General features: G+C 42.1%; 1 protein-coding gene across 3 annotated transcripts in view; it reads right to left on the reverse strand.

Moving 5' to 3' along the window:
- Window positions 1-24,531, reverse strand: part of MYO3B (myosin IIIB) — a 512,276-nt gene that overhangs the window by 186,881 nt on the left and 300,864 nt on the right. For all 3 annotated transcript variants that reach the window (XM_074399494.1, XM_074399493.1, XM_010352269.3), the window contains 2 exons: window positions 16,082-16,159; window positions 12,302-12,507 (listed from right to left, as the gene is read on the reverse strand). In XM_074399494.1, the coding sequence (XP_074255595.1) occupies window positions 12,302-12,507; window positions 16,082-16,159 (284 nt within the window). The remainder of the gene's footprint in view (window positions 1-12,301; window positions 12,508-16,081; window positions 16,160-24,531) is intronic.

The raw sequence follows: 24,531 nt of genomic DNA on the forward strand, positions 1-24,531 counted from the left end.
CTGCCAACACACTGTTGTGGGAAAAACTCTCAAATTATGTTTTTCCTCTGCTCTCACACCACTATAACAATCATCAACACAAAGACTTCTATGACCAAACGTGTGAGTTTTTCCCTACCACAAGCAAGCAGTTAATTCTGCAGCAGATACCAACTGGGCATCCTTCAAACCAGTCTGGACACTGTTCACCTGGAGATAGTGTCAGATCCCACTGGTTGAGGGCTCAGTCCCTAAGATTAACCACTCCTCACCCCCCATGTTGGCCAGGCTGATCTCGAACTCCTGACCTCAGATGATTCACCCACCTGGGCCTCCCAAAGTGCTGGGATTGCAGGCATGAGCCACTGCACCAGTGCAAATCTGGGCCTTCAAAACTTCTGACTGACCAGCTTCAAGTTGGGGTTCCCATGACACCCTCTTTGTGTTCAATTAATTTGCTGGAGGAGCTCTCAGAACTTAGGGAAACACTTAACTTCCATTTACCAGTTTATTATAAAGGATATTGCAGAGGATGCAGATGAAGAGATGAGCAGGACAAGTTACGGGGGAAAGGGTGCAGAGCTTCCACACGTGCCACCCTCCAGGAACCTCCCTGTGTTCAACTATCCAGAATCTAAACTTCTTGGGTTATTATGGAAGTTTCATGACTTCAGCATTCCTTCCCCTAGGATACATGACTGGATCCTCTCTGGGGAGGACCTTATGACCCATGATCAGAAAGGGGCAGATTAAAGTCTTGCCTTGGGACCCATGAAAGGAGGGCAGAAGGATTCTATTTCCTGAGGCCTGCTCCTGACATATGGGTGTATTTGCTATTGACAGTCAATATGGGTATGTTGACATACCCAACATTATAAACAAAAGACTAACAAGGGTTATGGGAGTTATGAACCAAGAACCATGCCAAAAATCTGTGTGAGGGTATGTGTGTGTGTGTGTGTGTGTGTGTGTACATGTGGTGTTATATACACACACATACATATATATAGGTTTAATATATATACACACACATATATACACATATATATGGTTTTGTAGGTTTAATATATTATACAAACATATTAAACCCAAAAATGTATATTAAACCTATAAATGCATGCACATATACACACATATACACCTATATATGTGTATATATGTATATATTAATCCTACATATGTGTGTATATATGTGTATATATAAGTGTATACATATTATGTATGTATGTGTGTGTGTATATATATATATATATATATATATATATATATATATATATATATATAATAACACCCCACACACCTTCTCCATGGCTATGGAATTAGAAGATTCCCAGATCTCACCTGCTTCTAGTCAGGCTCTTCTGCATGTTCTGATTCTTAAATGAGGTAGTAAGGAGTAAGAAATGAATGGATTGTAAGGAACTGGAAATATTTATTCAATATTCATTCAGCCCCTGTTCATTCAATCACCCCTCATTCAATTAATAAATATTATTTCTTGTCTGAGAGAAACATGATTAACTGCCTCCCCGATTTCCACACTCACTTCTCCCTGGCTAAGCGAACACCAGTTTTTCACTGGGTGACAACATCCTTGGTGCTGTACTTTCTAAGTCTCTCCCTACAGGAATGGTCATGGGACCCAGGTCAGGTCTCTGAGGTATATGTAAAATGGCTTCTGAAAAAATTCTTTTCTTCCCAATAAAAGTGGTAGAGATGTGGCTGCCTCAGCCATTCATCCTGCCCCCTTTTCCCTGCCTTAAATGCAGACATGATAGCTGGAGGGGCAGGAGCCATCTTGTGACTGTGACACTATAAGCCAACCCACACACTAAAGATGGCCAAAAGGGATGGAAGAAGGTCAGAAGGTGTCCAGGTGTCTGATGACATCACTGAACAGCTGAACTAATGCCAGAAACAGCTTACACCTCAACTTCTTTTTTATGTAAGAAGAAATAAACAAATCTATTTGCTAATGGTTCTTAACTTGGCTAATTCCCCCTCCTGCTCCAGGAGACATTTGACAACATCTGGAGATACTTAGGATTGTCACAACTGCTGGGGGTGGGGGTGCTGGTATCTAGTATGTCAAATCTAGAAAGAGGCTACTAAACATCTTATAAGGCACAGGACAGCTCACAACAGAATTATCTGGTCCAAAATGTCAACAACATAAAGGTTGAGAAACTCTGGTTCTAGGTACTAAGAATGTTTGTTTATTTGCTATTGACAGTCAAATGTATTGCTGATTAATAGAGTCCTGCATTCAGCAAACACTGAACAAACACCATGAGCCAGATACCACACCATGTGAAGTGCTAGGGATACAAAAATGAGGAAGGTCCACTCTATCCCTATAAAAGTTCCCAGTCTTGTGGTAGAGACAGACATGTTAGGATAAAAATGAGACTATATGTTCTAATACAGAGATATCAACACCCAGTTGTGAGAGCACAGAGGATGGAGCCACCACTAGGTTGGCAGAGTCCAGGCAGGCTTCATAGAGAGAGTGCCTGGGCTGGGAACTGAAAGGTGAAGAGAAGACTGCCACATGAAGAGGCTTTCCATCAGTGAAGAGAAGGCACAAGGGCTGACCATCACGCATGGGCTGGAGGCCCGAGGTCAGGCTGACAGCAGCCTAGGCAGTGTGAGGGAGAATGGTGGGAAAATGAGAACAGTCAGCTGGGACCAGTTACAGAAAGCTTTGTGCTTTGTGGTAGGCAGGCCAAAGCAAACCTACCCCCAAAAGTCTGAGGAAGTTGAGATGCCAAAGAAAGAGGCTGACATATCCAGTTTCTTAGAAAGAAAGAAACATTTAATAGAGATTTATGAACAGAAGACACGTCTGTGTCTAGGATGGCAGTGAGACAAGATGGAGGATCCCTGCGCCATGAATCCCCTACCCAGAGCTTATATACCATAGGAAAGTGATATGAACAGGAGACAGGGAAATACTGGGTGGAAGGGAGCAGTTCCCCAGCAAAGGCCCCACTCTCAAGTCTGGATACCTGTGGCTGTAAATAAGGACAGGTATGCCTGCTTTCACACCCAAAAAGTTGCCTTTGGGCCCACCATATCCTCTATCCTGTACCCATATAAAACCTGAACCCCATGTTCCAGAAGCAGACAAACAGACGAGGAGACAAGCAGACCATGGCAGAAAAGCACAGCAGGGAAAGAGAGAGGAGAAGGAGCATCTGAATGCCGAGAGTTCTGCTATGGGAGGTCAGAGAGGAGTTTGGCCACTGGACGGCCAAACTCCAGGGAAGATCATCTTCCGATTCCATCCCTCTTCCAGCTCCCCATCCATCCGACTGAGAACCACTTCCACCACTCAATAAAACCCCTGCATTCATCTTTCAAGTCCATGTATAACCTAATTCTTCTGGAACACAGGACAAGAACCTGGGATACGGAAAGTTGTCACACCGGCACTTGCAAAAAGGCAGAGGGTCCACTGAGCTGCTTAACACTTTAAGCCATCTGTGGACAGAACAGCTGAAAGAGCGTACTGCGACACAGCCACTTGGGCTTTGGAAGTTGCAGACACCCCACCCCTAGACACTACTTGGAGAGTGGGGCTGGAACCCACAGTGCCTGCCCCAGCTCCTGCGCTTGTCCAATCGCATGCTCCCCCTCCTGCAGGTGGTTTGAACAGTGGTGGTGACCAAACAGATGAGCCACACCCTGTCACATGTCCTGTGAGGGGAAGTCAGGGAACTCTGTCATTTCAAAAGCAATATGTAGGACAATCAAAGTCAACCTCCCAGCGAAAAGCAAGCATGCTATGTAAATTTGGTTGTTCTGACCTAAGGACAGGATTTTCAGTGAGTAGATGCTCTTGCATAAGAAACAGTAGGTTAAAAAAAAATCTTAGCGGCATTGCCGGAAATGGTGTTAATCAGAAGTCACCATGGCAGGTTAGTGTCCAAGATTAGTGACCAAGATGGAATTGCTTTGGCCTCCTCACTTTGCTAAGCTAAAGGCTTTAGATCTTATCCTATAGATAACAAAGAGGCACAGAAGTTTATTCCTGAGAGTGATATGATCATCTTGAGATATATGTGTGTGTGCGCGCATGTGTGTGTATGCGTTTGTGTGTGTGTGTGTATATATATATACATATATATTTTTTTGAGATGAAGTCTCACACTGTTGCCCAGACTGGAGTGTAGTGGCATAATCTCAGCTCACCACAACCTCTGACTTCAGGGTTCAAGTGATTCTCCTGCCTCAGTCTCCCAAGTAACTAGGATTACAGGCACCCACCACCATGCCTAGCTAATTTTTTCTATTTTTTTTTTAGTAGAGACGGGGTTTCACTATGTTGGCCAGGCTGATCCCAAACTCCTGACCTTGTGACCCACTGGCCTCAGCCTCCCAAAGTGTTGGGATGACAGGTGTGAGCCACCGTGCCCCGCCCATCTTGATATGTTTGTAACCATAACTCTGGTGGCAGCATAAAGGATCACATAAGGTAAACAGAGACTAGAGTTAGGAAGGTACATTCAAAGTGTAAGCAAAAATTCAGCTGAAAGAATAAGATTAGCATTCTGAAAGTATGGCAGAAAATAGTCAAAAGGAGAGAATAAGCTGGGCAAAGTGGCTCACATCTGTAATCCCAGCACTTTGGGAGGCCAAGGTGGGAGAATCAATAGCTTGAGCCCAGGAGTTTGAGACCAGCTTAGGCAACATAGTGAGATCTTGTCTCTACAAATATTAAAAAATTAGCCAGGCATGGTGGTTCACACATCTAGTCTCAGCTACTTGTAGGCTGAGGCAGGAGAATTGCTCAAGCTCAGGAGTTTGAAGTTGCAGTGAGCCATGATCATGCCACCACACTCCAGCCTAGGCAACAGAGCAGAGCCCTATCTCAAACAAACAAACAAAACACAAATAGAGGCTAGGAGAAGAGATTCTGAGAAAGGGAAGGGACGTAGTGACACGTAGCACTTCTATGCTGGGTCCTAGGTGGCACAAGAACATCACGGGGCCACAGAGAGAGAAAACTGTGTCAAATGCAAGAAAATGAATTCAAACTGGGCCAGAATGGAGAGTTTTCTCTCATCCCTTAGTGAAGTGGAGCTGGAAACTGTTTTCCATAACCCTCTGTATGCTATGTGAAGTGATGTTTAAACAAAACAAGTAAGATAACCATTCTTAAGTTAAAATGATAGCATTTATATATATATATACATAGTTCCTATTCCAAAGTTAACATTCAGTTATTGTCAACAAAATTTTTGTTCCTACAAAATTCTAAATTAAAGGGCTCCTGTAGGTAGACACCTGGGCTAAGGTGAACCCTTCTGAACTGTTGCCATTTATACTAGAGCAAAGAATAGTCAAAACTAAGGGTTATGGATGCCTATCATTTTAGCCTATCCATCCCTCTCTCTCCTTCCTTTAACAGAATCCTTTAGGCCATAGTTCAAGTGGGGTTGACGCCATCGCTGGCATGTGACCCAAGTCCCTACCAACCATACCCCTGGGAACAGTGATTGGCTCAAGGGTGGGCATGTGATCCAAGTTCAGACAATCAGAGAGTTCCTTGCATAAGAACTCTCCAAAACGCTCCTGCTGCTAATGTTGCTAAGCCTATAGAATGCTTTCCATAGGAGCATCCAGAGATCATCTTTGCCAACATGTAAGGAAAGTTAACCTGGCTCCTTATTAGAAACTCAAAAAGGGGAAAAAGAAAATGGACACAAGGAAAACGACGCTGGCAGTAAAACTGTTTGATTACCTGGATCCAGACATGTCTTTGGACTTCCTAGTTTTATAAGCCAATACATCACCCCCTTTTAATTTCTGCTTCAACTAGTTTGAGTTTCAGTTACTTGTTATTGAGGGGTTCCTGACTAATGCACTAAGTAGGCAGCCCGCTTTCATAGAACAGTGCTTTCATAAAATGTACTTATGCCGTGTTAGGAAACTCCAGGTGGTTTCTTTTTTTCTGGAGTATGAGCTGAGAGGTAGGAAGATGAGAAAGAAGAAGTTGGAAAATGAGAGAGTCCCCCTTGTCCTAATGAACTTATCTCTTTGGATTTCCAGAAAATAATCATTTTTTGTTATAGAGAGAAGGAAGGCAAATTTGTTTAAAGTTAGCCTTTTAACGTATTAACCTCTAATAATAGCATTATCAAACTGGGTTAGAGTCTTATTTTAAATCAACTTATTTAGGTTTCTTACCTTTTATTGATAAAGATCTACTATGACTTACCTGAAATCTTACATTCTATCAATATAGGCTGTACATACAGTACAAGTAAAACTTAACCTCAACAAAGTCAGTTCTAGATATCATCTATTTCAAAGAACAGGATCAAAGAGTGAGTCAAGGGAAGGTAAAAGAAAATACTGATGAAGAAGAAGGGGTAAGAGTTTGATTCAACTCAACAAATATTTATTAAATACTGAATTTGTGCCAAGCACTACACTGGACAGTACAGACATAAAGTGAGCTGAAGATCAGGCGCGGTGGCTCATGCCTATAATCCCAGCACTTTGGAGGCCAAGGCAGGCAGATTGCTTAAGCTTAGGAGCTCAAAACCTGCCTTGGCAACATGGTGAGACCCCCATCTCTACTTAAAATACCCAAAAAATCAGCCTGGGTGTGGTGGGGCACGACTGTGGTCCCAGCTACTTGGAAGGCTGAGGTGGGAGGATCTCTTGAACCCAGAGTGTAGAAGTTGCAGTGAGCCAACATTGTGCCACTGCAATTCAGCCTGGTGACAGAGTAAGACCCCATCTCAAAAAATAAAAACAAAAATAAAGTGAGCCAAAAAATATTACTACCCCCAGACAGTTAAGGTTGAGGTGAGAGGTAGATAAATGGCTCTACAGTGTAGTAAGTACTACCAATGAAGCTCATCAGAAGGGATCCTAACTCAGCCTGGAGAAGTCAAGGAGCATATCACAGAAAAGTTAATGCCTGGTCAAAGGTCTAAGGAATGAGCAGAAGTTAGCTTGGCTAAGACAGCAGACTGAGGGCTTGGAAAAGGGAGATTTAGTCAACATAGCCTGAGCAAAAGCACAAACGAATAGAACAGCATGGGGTGGTTAGGGAACATCAAGTAATTCAGTTTTGGCTAGAGTGTGATCTGAGATTTGGGAAATGAGAAAATAAACTATGAAAGTAAGCAGAGGCCTATCAGGTGAACTCCTCTGCACCAGGCAGGAGCACTGCAGCTCATTTTAATCAAGGTCATTTTAATCAAGGAAGCAATATGCTCAGATGGGAATTTTAACAATTCTATCCTGCTGTCTCTTTGAAGAATGAAATAGGAAGGACGTCTACTTAGAAAACTGCTAAGAGGGTAAGCAAAAATGTTTTAAAAGGCCCAGAAAAGATATAGAGAAAGGAATGGAATACAGAGTCCAGAAATAAACCCTTAAATGTGTGGGCAAGTGATTTTCAACAAGAAGGCAAGGACAACTCAATGAGGGGAAATAACAGTATTTTCAACAAAATGGTGTTGAAACTGCTGGATATCCACATACAAAAGAATAAACTTAGACTTCTACCTTACACCATACACGAAAATTAACTCAAAATGGACCACAGATCTAAAACAGAAGAGCAAAAACTATAAAACTCTTAGAAAAATGATAGGAGTAAATCTTTGTGACACTGGATTAGGTGACAGTTTCTCAGATAGAATAGAAGTATGAGCAACGAAAGAAAACATAAATAAATTGAACTTCATCAAAAGTCAATCTTTTTGTGTCTGGGCACCATGGGTCACACCCGTAATCCCAGCACTTTGGGAGGCTGGGGTGGGGGGATCACATGAGGTCAGGAGTTTGAGACCAGCCTGCCAACATGATGAAATCTCATCTCTATATACAAAAAATTAGCTGGGCATGGTTGCGGGTGCCTGTAATCCCAGCTACTCAGGAGGCTGAGGCAAAAGAACTGCTTGAACCTGGGGAGGGTGGAGGTTGCAGTGAGCTGAGACTGTGCCACTACACTCCAGCCTGGGCAACAGAGTAAGACTCTGTATCAAAGAAAAAAAAAGAAGAAGAAGACAATGACAATCCATACAGTGAGAGAAAATATCAAAGTGACCAATGCCTCATTTTAAAAAGAGAGAAAATATTTGCTAATTATTTGACAAGAGACTAATATTTAGAGTACATAAAAAGCAATAATAAAAAGTAGGCAAAGGATTTGAATAAACATTTCTCCAAAGAAGATATATACACATACCCAAAAAACACAGAAAAGCTGCTCAACATTAGTCATTAGAGAAATGCAAATCAAAGCTACAATGAGATGCCACTTCACATCAACTAGAAGGGCTAAAATAAAAAAGACAAATAATAATAAGTGTTGGAGAGGATGTGGAAAAATCGGGACTCTCATAACACTGGTGATGGTAATTTAAATTGTGCAGATAGTTGGAACATAGGGTTACCATATGATCAACAAATTCTACTTATAGGTATATACCCAAAAGAAGTGAAAATGCATATCCACATTAAAAATTATACATGAATATTCATAGCAGCATTATTCATAACAGCCAAAAAGTAGAAACAATGCAAAAGTTCATCCACTGATAAATGAGCAAGCAAAATGTGATATCTTTATACAATGGGATATTATTCATCTATTAAAAAATACTGATACATAATACCAGTATTTATTTCATCCAATGCTGAAAACATGCTAAGTGAAAGAAGCCAGGCACAAAAGGCCACATGTTATATGATTCCATTTACATGAAATGTCAATAATAGGCAAATCCATACAGATGGAAGTTAGATTATTGGTTGCCTAAGTCTGGTGGGATTGAGGAGAAAGGGGAGAATCATTCATGAGTTTGGAGTTTCTTTTTAGGTACCAAAATGTTCCACAAATAGTTGGTGGTGATATTTATACAACTCTGTGACTATATTAAAAACCATTGAATTGTATAATTTTAAAAGATGTGAATTATATCTAAATTGAGCTGTTTATAGTAACAACCAAAGGCCTGGACTAAAGCTTTGGGAGAAAGGGTGAGAAATTCCCAAGGGAATGTTTTGGAGAAACTTTAGCAGGTAGGCAGCTGGCCCTGGTGATGGATTATTTAAAGGAAGTGAGGAAATCTGTCAAAGGTGACTCCTAGTTTTTGGAGGAGACAGAGTGGAGGAATGGAAAGGAGAATGAGATGAAAGAGATACCAAGGCACCATGGTTCTCCACGCCATCATGAGAAGAAACGGAAGATGCCAATGAAAGGGAAGAGGGAAGAGTTTCATTTTGTTCAAGAGTTAACAACTGTTATGAATCTTAACCTGGTAGATGCAGGTCTCTCATCCAGTGAACATGATTGGGACGACAAAAATCCCTAGAAGACAGAAGCTAAGTAAGGCCCAGGTATCTGCAAGTAATCTCTGAAAATCTTTAGAATGTGGGCTTCATGTATTCCTGCCTTCTTGTCATGCAGATGAGGAAACATCTTTTATAGAATGTTGGGTTACTTTCCAGATGTTATATACAAAAGGAGACTAGAACTAAGGTCTCCTTCCTAAGTTGCATTATTTACTACAATAGCTTCATAAATAAACAATTAGACTCAGCCCTATACTTTCTTTATTTATTTGAGACAGTCTCGATCTGTCACCCAGTCTGGAATACAGTGTTGCAATCGTGGCTCACTGCAACCTCTGCATCCTGGGTTCAAGCAATTCTCCTGCCTCAGCCTCCTGAATAGCTGGGATTACATGCATCTGCCACCACTCTCGGCTAATTTTTGTATTTTTAGTAGAGACGGGGTTTCACCATGTTGGCCATGCTGGTCTCAAACTCCTGGCCTTATGTGATCTACCCGCTGTGGCCTCCCAAAGTGCTAGGATTATAGGTGTGAGCCACCGAGCCTGGCCTGACTTAGCCCTAATCTTGTTTTTTGTTTTTTTGTTTTTTTTTTAATTTTTGAGAAGAAGTTTTGCTCTCGTTGCCCAGTTTGCCTAGGCTGGAGTGCAATGGTACAATCTCGGCTCACTGCAACCTCCACCTCCTGGGTTCAAGCGATTTTCCTGTCTCAGCCTTCCAAGTAGCTGGAATTATAGGCATGAGCCACCACGCCTGGCTAATTTTTTATTGAGAGACGGAGTTTCTCCATGTTGGTCAGGCTGGTCTCGAACTCCTGGCCTCAGGTGATCCTCCCACCTTGGCCTCCCAAAGTGCTGAGATTACAGGCATAAACCACTGCGCCCGGCCTTCCCTATTCTTTAGACATTTGCCAGAACACATTCTAATGCCAGCAGTTATGTGTTTGCCTGCTGTATTTCTTCTGAAAGACTATGCATCAGAATCCATTGCCCATAAAAACAGTAAATGTTCACAGTGGTTATCTATGATGTCCCTCAACAGTGTTGCTCCAGCATTTACAGGTGGCCTCTTTCATGCCTAGTCATGAACATAAAGACTTCCAATTCACCTGGCCCTATTGATGAGAGGACGTTGTGCCCAGGTCATTTTGCCAGAAAGCTCAAAGATGATAGGGGCAAGAAAGCATTTTACGTTTGGCCAAGCCTGCAGAGTTGGGTAATTTGGGGATTGAGGATATCTTTCCCCTATCTGAAACCCAACAACATGATCCCAGGAATACTACCAGGTATATACTCAGGGTTTCAGTCCTGAATGCCAGAAAATACAAAAATGCAGAGTAACATTAAATGAGTTTTTATCTTTTATTTAACTCCATTTAATAAACCTTGAATGGCTGCTTCCTGTCTTTGATTGTCCTGTCTGCATATTTCCTGCTAAGAGTTTACACAACAGCACTCTTGAACAGGAAGATAAGAAGTGTACCTATTTGTTGAATAACATCAAGGGAGAAAACTGCTAACTCATCCATTTTGTTAAGTTGTTCAAAAGGATCAAAATACCAATTAACTTGCTGGCTCAGAAATCTTTGATATCCTCAGATTTACTGGCATTTTGAAACTCCTGTTCGTACTTGCCTAATGGCTTTCTGATTATGAACAAAGAAGTGCCAATCCCTTCAGCATTTGACCTGTTTTCTTAAATATTTTTATGTATTCAAATGTTGTTGCCAAAAATACTTGACTAGTCAAATTCATGAGCTAAAATATTTTTTTCTTGTTCCACCTCCAAATTAAAGAGGAAAAAAGAAGCTCAAAGACAATTTTTAAAAAGCTATTTTGTTCTTATTTTTAATTTAAAAGCTCTCATTGCAAGGAACTGTTTTGCCTTATCTTTTCCATGGAATTTAGAAGTTTGGGAGACCTGATGAAGCAAGCTACCATATTTAGGACCCAGCCATTCCTGAGAAAAAGTTGGAAAAAATGACCTTGGGCACATGTTTCAGAGTGGAGGTGGAAAAAAATAAAAAACACTAAAGATGGCTTAAGGAGTGAGGTGGATTCTACAATGGATTTTGTTTTTTTCTTGACGGTCCTGTCTTTGTCAGGCATACAGTAGATTTCAATATTCCTCTCCAGGCATCCTCAGACAGCAGTGCTTCTCAGAGGTGTTTTCTTGTTATTGTTTTCCTTATTTCTTCACAGAAAATTCTACCTGTACTCACATTCATACATAATCTCTATGGCAGTTGTTCAGAAAAGAGCAGCATTTCATTCTTAGGCAAAGGCAATTTCTGGTTTAAGAAAGTGCCATGCAATTTATTTCGATAAATACTGATGGAATGCTCTGAATTGAAGAGATTAAAAGCATGGATGCTGAAACCAGACTGCCTGGGTTCACATCCTGGCTCTACACTGACCAGCATGAGATCATGGGAAAATCACTTACTTTCTTTTCATGCCCCAGTTTTCTCATCTTTATGTTTGGTAAAATAGGGATAATAATAGAGTCTAGCTTATGGGGTTGTTGTAGGGATCAGAAGGTGATAATACATTTTAGGATAGGGCCCTAAAATGTCCTGTACTCTTAGGACACTTTAGGTGCTAGATAAGTGTTAATTACTATATTACATCATCCCAGAAACTGGAAGAAGAACTGCTGCTTGGGTACATTGAAATCCACCAGAATCTGGGCCCACTTAAGGTGGGATACTTTCATCCTTACAACAAAATGCCTGGAGAACTTGAAACCTAACGATTTATAACATATAAATGTACATGAACGTTTAAAATGTGATCAGAAGGAAGCTTAACCTGGCTGCTGGACCACTGCCGTTTAGGTGAAGTACAATAAAAATGCAACATTCAAGCCAGTAAATGGCAGCTAGCAACTAGCCAATTACATGTTTGGAGTGGAGTGGGAAGGAGGAATAACCAAAGGAAACAGGGATGGCCAGAGTAGAGCTACATTTACAATAATGCATTCCCAAAGATAATGGTCTGACCTTTTCACAAATTCTTCAAAGAGGATGCGGTGGGAATAGCCCTGGCGGCGGATGCTGACTGTCTCCAGAATCCCTGTGGAGCGGAGCTGGGCCAGCACCCTCTCTTGGGAGAACTTCAAGGCCTCTCGGTCATCATTGGGTTTAATGCAGCGCACAAAGTGGGGCTGTCCAACAACCATTTTGGAGAGCAGGTCCATCAGAGAATACTACCAGGGAAAAAAAAATCCACAAGGAACAAAGTTACCACCAACACAGTGGATAATTACAACACAGGCCTGCAGAAGCCTCTAGAGCAGTTTGAGGCTCACAGACTTTTTCTGAGGCAGAACATGAAATCGGCAATAGAAGATGATAATATAAGTTCTACTTATAGTCCTCTGCAGATCAAAAAACATTCTTTAAACATCACCTAGTGCTAAGCAATATCCCATATGGCAGAAACTTAGCTAAGAACATGCTCTAGGAGATCCTATAATTCCATTGCCATAATAGAATGCTTGTCGCTGGTATTCTAAGGTGATGTTCCACAATCTGTATCTGTAATTTAAAATGTCCAGCTTTTGAGGAAGGGGCTAATTGCTTCTTCAGCCTAAGAACCACCAGATAGTCTAAACAGATCCTACTGATACGATTGGTAATAAGGTAGTGGAAAAGAAAAGAAAAATACTAAAACAAGGCAAAGAAAACAAGAGAAGTATGTAAAAAGGAGATTATGATGACTATCAACTAATATATATCAAGCAGCTGGTACAGGGCTCTCATAGCAAGAGGGGAGGAAGGACGTTGAAAATCAGAGAGGTGCTTGTGAAGGGGGGCTCAGTTGTTCCTCAGGGGCATGCATTGCTGGAGGTTTTCTGGGGATACCTTCAGAGGCTATTATAAACCAAAGGCAACCAATTCCATTATTTCATAGTCACTGCTCCTACAGCTCAAAATTGGTGTTACTTAGCTTACCAAGGTAACTTATTTTCCAGGTTTAGCATTTGAGAACTGGTATTTCGAGGACACCAAACTGGTTGCTACAGGTATATTTCTGAAAAACCATAGGCCAGAGGCTTTTCTGCTGATAAGGGGACCCTAAGATCTCGAGGATCACTTCACAGAGTAAATAGAGCCACTAAATCCAGTGGGAAAACATACACAGACACCAAGGGTTACTAGGATGAGGATTTGGTTGGGATGTACATTTCCTCCAAATCTCACGTGAAATGTGACCTCCAGTGTTGGTGATGGGCCTACTGGTGGTGTTTGGGTCATGGTCATGGGGGCAGACCCCTTATGAATAGCTTGGTGCTGTCTTCACAGCAATGAGTGAATTCTTACTCTATTGTGAATTCTATTGTGAATTCTTACTCTATAGTGAATTCTTTTTTTTTTTTTGAGACGGAGTTTCACTCTTGTTACCCAGGCTGGAGTGCAATGGCGCAATCTTGGCTCACCGCAACCTCTGCCTCCTGGGTTCAAGCAATTCTGCTGCCTCAGCCTCCTGAATAGCTGGGATTACAGGCACGTACCACCATGCCCAGCTAATTTTTTGTATTTTTAGTAGAGACGGGGTTTCACCATGTTGACCAGGATGGTCTCGATCTCTTGACCTCGTGATCCACCCGCCTCGGCCTCCCAAAGTGCTGGGATTACAGGCTTGAGCCACCGTGCCCGGCTATAGTGAATTCTTACTCAGTTCATGTAAAAGCTGGTTGTTGAAAAGAGTCTGGGATTCCCTCTCTGTCTTGCTCCCTCTCCATTCTTCACTCTCTTGTCATGTAACATGCCTGCGCCATGAGGAAAAGCTTTCTGAGGCCTCACCAGAAGCTGAGTAGATGCTGGTGCTGTGCTTGTACCACCTGCAGAACTGTGAGCCAAATATACCTCTTTTCTTTATAAATTATCCAGTGTTGGCTGGGAATGGTGGCTCATGCCTGTAATCCTAGCGCTTTGGGAGGCTGAGGTGGGTGGATCACCTAAAGTCAGGAGTTCAAGACCAGCCTAGCCAACACGGTGAAACCCCGTCTCTACTAAAAATATAAAAAAATTTGCTGGGCATGGTGGCACATGCCTGTAGTTCCAGCTACATGGGAGGCTGAGGCAGAACTGCTTGAACCCAGGAGATGGAGGTTGCAGTGAGCCGAGATTGCACCACTGCACTCCAGCCTGGGTAGCAGAGCTAAACTCCGCCTCAAAAAAAAAAAAAAATCATCCAGTCTCAGGTATTCCTTCATAGCAACTTAAAATGGACTAACAGATAAGGCTAGAGTCCTTAAAGGGGATAGGACCAGGTGTGTCTCAACATAAGAAATAAGTAGCAATTAGAAATAATCAGACATCAGAATGATGAGGCAGGGGCCCGACTGTCACAGATACTATAGCACAACTCACTGCATGGACAGAGTACTGGATTCAAAGGTCTGGGGCCCCTGCAATTTATACCCTGAGCCCAATTCTAGCCTGCCTCTGAGGCACAGTTGGCTAGGTTGGATTTCTGTACTTTAGATCCTTGCACCTGCTAACCTCCCATGGAGCCTTCTATCCAGAGTGCTGGCTCCCAAGTCCTGCCCTTCAGCTGACCCTCCAGCTTTCCACCCACCTGACCTCTCATCCTGCCAAGCCCTCTGCTGTGTCAACCCCATCTTACTACCTCATTCTGCTTTCCCTGAGATCGGTTCAAAATTTGATATAACAACATTTCTTTTCTTTCTTTTTGAGATGGAACTGGTATTTTGAGAATACCAAGGAACAACTGAGCCCCGCTTCACAAGCACCCCTCTGATTTTCCACGTCCTTCCTCCCCTCTTGCTATGAGAGCACTGTACCAACTGCTTGGTATATGTTAGTTGATAGACACTGTAGTCTTCTTTTTGCATACTTACTTTATTTTCTTTGCCTTGTTTTTGTATTTTTCTTTTCTGTTCCACTACCTTATTACCAGTTGTTTCAGTAGCAGTTCTCCTGCCTCAGCCTCCTGAGTAGCTGAGCTTACAGGTGTTCGCCACCATGCCTGACTAATTTTTGCATTTTTAGTACATATGGGGTTTCACCATGTTGGCCAGGCTGGTCTCGAACTCTTGAGCACAGGTGATCCACCAACCTCAGCCTCCCAAAGTGCTGGGATTACACGTGTGAGTCACTGCGCTCAGCCTAACGGCATTTTTACTGTGAAACTACCTAAACCTTAGCTCCTGGTGGTACATGATCCCTAAGAGCCTTCCAACTCTAATGCTTTATAATTTAAAGTCAAACAAATCTGTGCAAATTGCTGCAAGAGTATATGCGTCTTATCTTTGCTATATAATATACATTTAAGAGAGCCCTTCTAGAGACCAAGTCTTTACCCAAAGGAGGCATTTAACTAGAGAAGTATCAGAAATTGGGGTGGCAGAAATGGGAAATAACAGGGCTCAGATAAATAAGCTGTACAATGGATCAATTCAATCTAGAAAAATAAAGTCAACAAGAAGACAGGTCCTCTCAGCATCTGAAATTGATAAGCCATCTTCTGGAACTTTATTAACTACTTTACTATTCAGTATGCTAGAAAAGTGGCTGCCTCTAGCAGCTTTAAGACCAAGAAGCAGCTCAAATGCTAACAAAATCAGTCATTTAATGGGCAGGATTCTGTGCCCAGTGTTCTCTTCCTGCCCTGCTTCCACCACTTCCCCAACCCAGCTTTTCTTGACTCTGTTCTTTGCCCTGGTTTCAATGACTCTATCAGGGTATCTCATAAGAAGGCTTGGAGAGTCCTTTGTGGAAGCAGGCAGAATAGGGATCAGGAAGACTCCATACCCGGAAGTATGAAGCCACGGTTTGCCTCTTCATGTTGGTGGTTTCTTCTGGATGCCGTATCGCCTCCAGAGTGTCCACCTGGAAGCATAGGTGCAGGAAGTGATTAGAGGTTCTAGGCACTTAACTCATGCTCCATGTCTTTCAAAATCTGAAGGTCTGTTTGGTCAAATATCTGAGGGGCCATGGTATTTAGGACACAATAGTATATACTGTGGGGAGAATGTTTCAAAACATAGAAACAAAAGGATATGCATTGTTCTACTCATTTGACAACAATATCTCACTCTGTAAAACACCATATGGTCTCAGTGTAAACCCTGTTATTTCTATACTCCTCTGTCTTCTAATGAACTCCTGTTAAATTCTCTAGTAAGGTCACATGAGACCAAACTATTGCTTAAAAGGAAACTGCGCAAAGGCACACAAGACCAAATGATTATAAAGACACGATGGTCCCAAAGCCCAGGTTGTACCCGCAGGGAATTAGGCCAGCACCAGTTGCCTTCCGTGTCATCAGACTCTGATGCCGCAATACTCCTCCTACCTCCCACAGTTCCCATGTGCTCACCACAGACAGGCGCTCAGGCACCAGATCACTCGGGAACCCAACGGAATGCACCTGTTCTCAGCATCTATCCCAACTACCTGGGCTGACTGGAAAGAATTTATTGATGAAAACAATTGTAGGGACTGCCTGCAAGCGTTATTATAATGCAACAACAAAAATTCTGCTTTGATCTGCAGAGTGCATGAGTGGCATTTAGCACTGGCCTTGCAGTGGCGGCTTCCCATCTGCTCTGAACAGGTGGCAAGGGTACAAAGCAGAAATGTTTGAAACGGAAGACGCTGCTGTCAGCATGTGGGTTAGGCTGGGAGGACTGCCGTCCAGGCAGCCACCTTCCCATGGGGTGAGGATGTCTGCAGCCTTGTTCAACGAAAGTGAAAAATTGCTGCTAAAAGGGATGGCAGTTAGGAGGGGTGAATAAAGAGGCTTACCTAGAGTATGTAGGAGACAGTGTGCAAAATGGAAGGAAATGCTTCAATTGGGAAGGATAAAGAAAATAGGTTTATTTAAGAAGGGGAGCTAAGTTTTTTAAACCTAGAAAAGCAACCTAAACAGTGGGCAGGTCTATGACCTCAGGGACAGTGCAGCTTTATTTTAATGGGCTGCCCGGCAGACGCCCTCAGTCCATTCACATGCAGCTGAAACAATTATACAACTGCCTGTAGGTTTGACTTTTTAATTTTTTCTAATGAGAAAGGAGGAAAGGAAAGATCCTGGGTTTAGAAAGGAAAGGGAATAAAGAGAAAACGTAACACAGCTGCCCCACTTGCAAAGCATGTTACACTCTCTCCACTGTCACCAGATGGGTCCACTCTGGAGGTTTCTTTCCCCTGATTTGAGTACAGAACTCAGAGCTGGTGACGTTTGGGGCAAACTAATCCGGTCTGAAGAAAAGGCTTTGGCTAGGGTAGCCTTTGGGTGAATTGTAAATTCTGGATTTTCTTCAACTTTTTTCTCCTTATTTTCTTCTACCCCGACCCCATCTGACACACATACACATACACACACACACACACACACACACACACACACACACCCTCCACTTTAGGAATTTCTCCACTACTTCCTTTTTCTTTGAGATAGAGTTTCATTCTTATTGCCTAGACTGGAGTGCAATGGCATAATCTTGGCTCACTGCTACCTCCCCCTCCCGGGTTCAAGCAATTCTCCTGCCTCAGTCTTCTGAGTAGCTGGGGTTACAGGCACACTTCAACACACCTGGCTAATTTTTTGTGTGTGTGCGGGGGGGAGGTGGTTAGAGATGAGGTTTCATCATATTGGCCAGGCTGGTCTTGAACTCCTGACCTCAAGTGATCCACCTACCTTGACCTCCCAAAGCACTGGGATTACAGGCATGAGCCACCAGCCCAGCCCACAACTTCTTTTTATTAAGAGATCCTCCCTGAAGAAGCACCTCTTGCTTTGAAGCTGGCTTTTCCTCCTTCATTTTCCTCCCTTTTTATTCAGAAAGGGAGCACCAGCCCCCTAGACAGCTGAAAACCTCATTTATATTTTTCTATTGGTAGATGTTTATAGATCGATCTATTAACCTCCCTCAGAACTTGTTACAGACACTTGTCATTTGAGAATTTAACAGTTTAGTGAACAGAAAATCCTTGATGTATATTAATTCAGCTGAAACACAATTTAAAAGGAATACTCTTGTAAGAAAATTTCACATGTATCCCATAAATCTGTACACATAAAATATAAAAGGAATAATTTGTATTGTTTTCAAGATCAGCACCAGTTCCCTGCAGCAAATTGGAAAAATGCAGAGTTAAGCATCAATTTGCACTCCAAAAGTTCTAAGGATGGTGGTCAGGAGGGAGCTCCCAGCTAGTGACAGTCCCTGTCTAACTGCACAGCATCTGTGTTTCACAAGACTTTAAATTCTGTCCTTGTAATCACATACAGAGTAACATTTGCAAAAGAAGTAAAAATCTATTCTTTGATATATACAACCTGGAAATGTTAATGCTTATCTGTAATTCATCACCTACATAGTTAGTACTGTGTTTGACAGAATGAGTGACATTTTAATGGAGCATTTTCTAATTTAAGAATTTAGAAAGGTCTTCAGTTGGCCAGGGGTCTCTTGTATATTCGCATAGTATAAGGGTCTCCTGAACTTAGAACGGATCTAAAAGAGAGAATTTCTGACAAGGAACAAACCAGAAATTGCTTCTCTCAGCCCTTTAAACTAGACCTCTCGTGGTATCAGGCCTCCCAGGGAACTCCAAAGCCAGACCCACAAGTCCACACCAAAAGGGCTGAGAAAGCTGTTGTGTAGCCTAAGAGTTTGTCTTCCTGAGTTCATTTCATTAATATAATAGTAGTAGCACTATTTAATTTTTAATAAAAAATGCTTTTTGAAATAATCTAGAAAGTGGATTCTATTAGGGCATCATCTAGCAAATAGTTCTTCCCAAAAGTGGGGATTTGGCAAGGAAAATATCCTCTCCGAAGTATTTATGTGTTTCTACCTTAGGAGAAAAGAGGAGACCAGAAAAGCTTTCCTAGGCTGAGTGACTGCTATTGACACACTTGGTTGAAATTCTTGCTAGCTGTGTGGCCTGGCACTTGTTACACTCATGTGCCATGGAAGTAGGACATTCCAGTCCATGATAAGCTGTATATACGACAGGAGTCCCATAGATTATAATGTAGCTGAAAAATTCCCACTGCCTAGTAATGTTGTAGCCATCATAATGTCATAGTGCACTTCATTACTCATGTGTTTGCGGTGATTTGCTGTAAACGAACCTGTGCTGCCAATTATATCAAAGAATATTGTACGACTATGTACAATACTGCATAATGATAAGCAGCAACTGTGTTACCGGTTTACATATTTATAATACTAGTAGTCATTATTTTAACTGGGTGCGGTGTCTCACACCTGTAATCCCAGGGCTTTGGGAGTCTGAGGTGGGCAGATCACTTGAGGTCAGGAGTTCGAGACCAGCCTGGCCAATGAGGTGAAAACCCATCTCTACTTAAAATAGAAAAATTAGCCAGGCGTGGTGGCGGGCACCTGAAGTCCCAGCTACTCAGGAGGCTGAAGCAGGAGAATTGCTTGAACCTGAGAGGCGCAGGCTGCAGTGAGCCAAGATCATGCCACTGCATTCTAGCCTGTGTGACAGAGCAAGACTCCATCTCAAAAAAAAAAAAAAAAAAAAAATTATTTTAGGGTTTACTTTTTCTACTTACATTAAAAACAAAACAACAAAAAAATGTTAACCGTGAAACAGGCTTAGGCAGGTCCTTCTGGAGGTATTTCAGAAGCAGGCATTGCTATCATAGGAGATGATGGCACTATGCATGTTATTGCCCTAAAGACCTTCCAGTGGGACAAGATGTGGAGTCAGTAGAAGACAGTGATATTGCTGATCCTGACCCTGTGTAGGCCTAGGCTAATGTATGTGTTGGTGTCTTTGTTTTTAAAAAAAATTTTTTAAAGTAAAAGTAACAAATTTTAAAGTTTATAAAAATATAAACATTTTTATACAGTTGTACAATGTGTTTGTATTTTAAGCCGTAATTATAAAAAAAGAGTCAAAAAGTCTGTTAGACAGACTTTTCCAAAACCACCGTTTGTTTCACAGACATTTTTAAGTTCATAAAATAAAAAAGTTAAGGCTGGGCACAGTGGCTCACCCCAGTAATCCCAACACTTCGGGAGGCCAAGGTGGGTGGATCATGAGGTCAAGAGATTGAGACCATCCTCACCAATATGGTAAAACCCCATCTCTACTAAAAAATACAAAAATTAGCTGGGCACAGTGGCATGCCTGTAGTCTCAACTACTCAGGAGGCTGAGGCAGGAGAATCGTTTGAATCCAGGAGGTGGAGACTGCAGTGAGCTGAGCTCACGCCACTGCACTCCAGCCTGGTGACAGAGCAAGACTCTGTCTTCAAAATAAATAAATAAATAAATAAATAAATAAATAAATAAATAAATATCAAAAAGTTAAAGTAAACTAAGGTTAATTTATTATGGAAGAAAATACATTTTAAGATAAATTAAGCGTAGCCTAAGTGTACGTTACTTATAAAGTCTACAGGAGTGTACACTGATGTCCCAGGCCTGCATATTCACTCGCCACTGTTGTTAAGAACACATAGGTCCTCTTCAAAGGGTTTTGGTTTCTGGTTCTCTCTTCTATTCTACAAAGTAATCTTACCCATTCATCTATCAGCCCTCCCTGTCTCTGCTGTGACCAAACATGCCTGAGCATTTCCCATCACCTATGTTACCATTCTTCCCATTAAAAGCCCACCCTTGCCCCCTAATGATGCCAACAGTAACCAGTCAGAATTAGCCTAGATTGTGCAGTCCAACCCCAGGCCACAGGAGGAAGACATAGGAACAAGGTCTGCATTAAGGGATAAAAACTGCTGCTCTCCTTTGTTTGCGTGCTCTCCCTTGCCTCTGTTTTGCATGCATGAGATGCCCTTCTATAGAAGTAAATTGCCTTGCTGAGAAAACTTTTGCCTGAGTATTGGCTCCACTTTGCAACACTGAGCATTTTTTATCTCTAACAATCTGGGGGCTCATCTGGGATTCCCATTCTCCACTGAGGAAGGGTCCCTGGTCCTCTCCTGTGAGGACGCACGCTCTGCTGCCTTGTTGTGGTGGCCTCGGGGTAAAGTAATCAAGACCCACTTGGTGTGACAAAACCTGGACTCTCAGCAATGAGGGAAAGAAGCTGGTTGCAATGAGCCGATATCATGCCCCTGCACTCCAGCCTGGGTGACAGAGCAAGACTCCATAGCTTGGGGAAAGGAGGCTCACACACCACAGTGACCAGATAACCCTGTGCACAGACCAAGGTGAGAAAAGCCACCGGGGTGGTGAAGTATTTCCCTGGTGGTCAGGATTCTGGATGTTGAAAGTGCGTGAATGGTAACAAGCACAACTGCTGTGTGAAGTGATTGAGTCCAATCTGCAGTTCCATCATTACCTCATACGGCTAATGGCAGCTCTCTTGTAGGGATCCTGACACTGGGGTTTATACAGTCCCGCCAAAGCCAAGAGGAACATAATTTCCCTCCAGGGAAGCAGCCAGAGCAGATGAAGTGAGAGAAGGTGCAAGGAAGGCGAAGGTGCAGGTGAAGCTAAAGGATAGGCGAGCCATTTCTAATACAAGAAAAGGAGCCTAATAGACCTAGCAAGCTCCTAGAGAAGGATAGGCAAGACATTTCTGATATAAGAGATTGAGCCTAACTAGGACCCAATACCCCAAGCAAGACAAGGAGTAAAAAGGATAAAATTAGCAACAAAGATATCCACCCCCAACATTGTACCCTAGGTCTCATGTTAAAACATTGGAAAGGTAATGAAAAGATTAAACATAAGAAAAAGCAACAAATGATAAGCTATTGCTATTCCATTTGGACTCAAGAGCCAATCCTTGAACCCTTAGTTTTCTAGCCAAAATTTGGGTTGAATGAGGAACATATTCGTGAACTTTTAAGAAAAAATGATGCTAGTAGGAGACGTGCCTCCCAAGAGGAAATAGATTATGCCCCATGTTGGTGGCAGGTACATGCCCTTTACCCTCCAAGGATTGAAAGGAGTAAAAACAAACAAACAAACAAACAAACAAACTAATCTTTAGAGGAAATTTAGTTGTAAGCATGCCCCATCAAGTTAAAAAAGCAAAAAGGTAGTTTATTGACTCAGGAATCAAAGTACAAGCCTGTTCTATCAAAACAAGATAATTTAACACTAACCACTGAACCTAACATAGCAGGTTTCTTAACAGAGAGTCTAAACTTAAAAAGAGAATATACGTGTTTATATTTAATTGACTATCACGCAAAGGTTAGGCCCAAATCAAGAAAGACCCCCTCCTTCAGAACAGAGTGGCTTTCATTTTAGATGGTTCCTCCCAAGTGATTGAGGAAAAAGACACAACAGTATTCAGTAATTAATGGAAAAGCTCTTTAAGAAATAGAGTCAAGAAAATTCTCTAATAATTAGTCTACCCAAACTTGCGAGCTGTCTGCATTAAGTCAAACCTTAAAATACCTGCAAAACCAGGAAAGAATCATCTATACCGATTCTAAGTATGCCTTTGGGGTGGCTCATACATTTAGAAAAATTTTAAACTGGAAGAGGTCTTCTTAACAGTAAAGGTCAAAACCTTGTTGACAATAAGTTAATCACCCGAGTATTAAATAACCTTCAGTTGCCAAAAGAAATAGCTATTGCTCATGTCCCCAAACACCAGAAAAACCTGTCTTTTAAGAGTTGGAAAAATAATGGGCTGGGTGTGGTGGCTCACACCTGTAATCCAGCACTTTGGGAGGCGGAGGTGGGTGAATCACAAGGTCAGGAGATGGAGACCATCCTGCCCAATATGGTGAAACCCCATCTCTACTAAAAATACAAAAAAATTAGCCGGACTTGGTGGCACACACCCACAGTCCCAGCTACTCAGGAGGCCGAGGCAGGAGAATTGCTTGAACCCAGGAGGCGGAGACTGCAGTGAGCTGAGATCATGCCACTGCATTACAGCCTGAGTGACAGTGCGAGACTCCGATCTCAAAACAAAACAAAACAAAACAAAACAAACAAACACATGAGAGTTGGGAAAATAACTTAACAGATCAGATAAGCCAAGCAGGCTGCCGTTTCTTCTATGTCTGTTTTCCACTCAACTCTTTATCTCCCTCCTACAAACATGATCCCTGCTTTCTCTTCTGAGAAAGAAAAGTTAATAGAAATGTATGCTAAAGAAAACTCAGAAGGAAAATGGTTATTTCCATACCAAAAAGAAATACTGTCCAACCCCCTTTATAAAAGAAATTCTGTCCCATTGCATCCTGTTCCATCGCATTAGGGACCCCAAGACATGTGTAACACAGTTTTCAGAGTTTGCAAATGTATAAGGATTTATATCCTAGCCAAACAAGTTACAGATAGTTGCTTACTAATAAACAAAGTACAAAAGAGATTTCCCCTTAAGGGAAGGAGTCCAGGCTTAAGATCATTCCAAAGTACCCAGATTGGTTACATAAAGATGTCTCCAATAGGTCATCCAAAATACTTATTAATGATAATAGATTATCTCACTCACTGGGTCAAAGCTATTTTCTTTTCAAATGCAATGACCAATAATATAGTTAAATCATTAATTAAAAATATAGTGCTCAAGTTTAGACTAATAGAAAATATTAAGTCAGGCAACAGAACCTATTTCTTAGCACACAATGTTAAGAAGCTATCCCAAGTCCTAGACATTAAATAAGAACTTCAGTACTGGCCAGGCACGGTGGCTCAAGCCTGTAATCCCAGCACTTTGGGAGGCCAAGGCGGGTGGATCATAAGGTTAAGAGATCGAGACCATCCTGACCAACATGGTGAAACCCCATCTCCACTAACAATACAAAAATTAACTGGGCGTGGTGGCGCGTGCCTGTAGTCTCAGTTACTCAGGAGGCTGAGGCAGAAGAATTGCTTGAACCTGGGAGGTGGAGGTTGCAGTGAGCTGAGATTGTGCCACTGCCCTCCAGCCTGGTGCATGACGACAGAGTAAGACTCTGTCTCAAAAAAAAAAAAAAAACAAAAAAACTTCGGTACCAAAGCCCATTAAATTCAACTAAAATCATTTACCATACCCTGAAATCATCCACACTTCTCCGTCTCCCTCTCCCTTAAGAAGAAGGGTATAGGCCAGGCGTGGTGGCTCACGGCTATAATCCCAGCACTTTGGGATACCAAGGTGGGCGGATCACCTTAGGTCGAGAGTTCGAGATCAACATGGAGAAATCCCATCTATACTAAAAATACAAAAATTGGTATAACTTCCTCCTACAACACTGACTTATACAACAATGTAAGTCAGTTGGAGCTGAGCAATCGTGCTTTCTGCCT

This window comes from Saimiri boliviensis, chromosome 5 (assembly GCF_048565385.1).
Source record: "Saimiri boliviensis isolate mSaiBol1 chromosome 5, mSaiBol1.pri, whole genome shotgun sequence".
NCBI lineage: Eukaryota > Metazoa > Chordata > Mammalia > Primates > Cebidae > Saimiri > Saimiri boliviensis.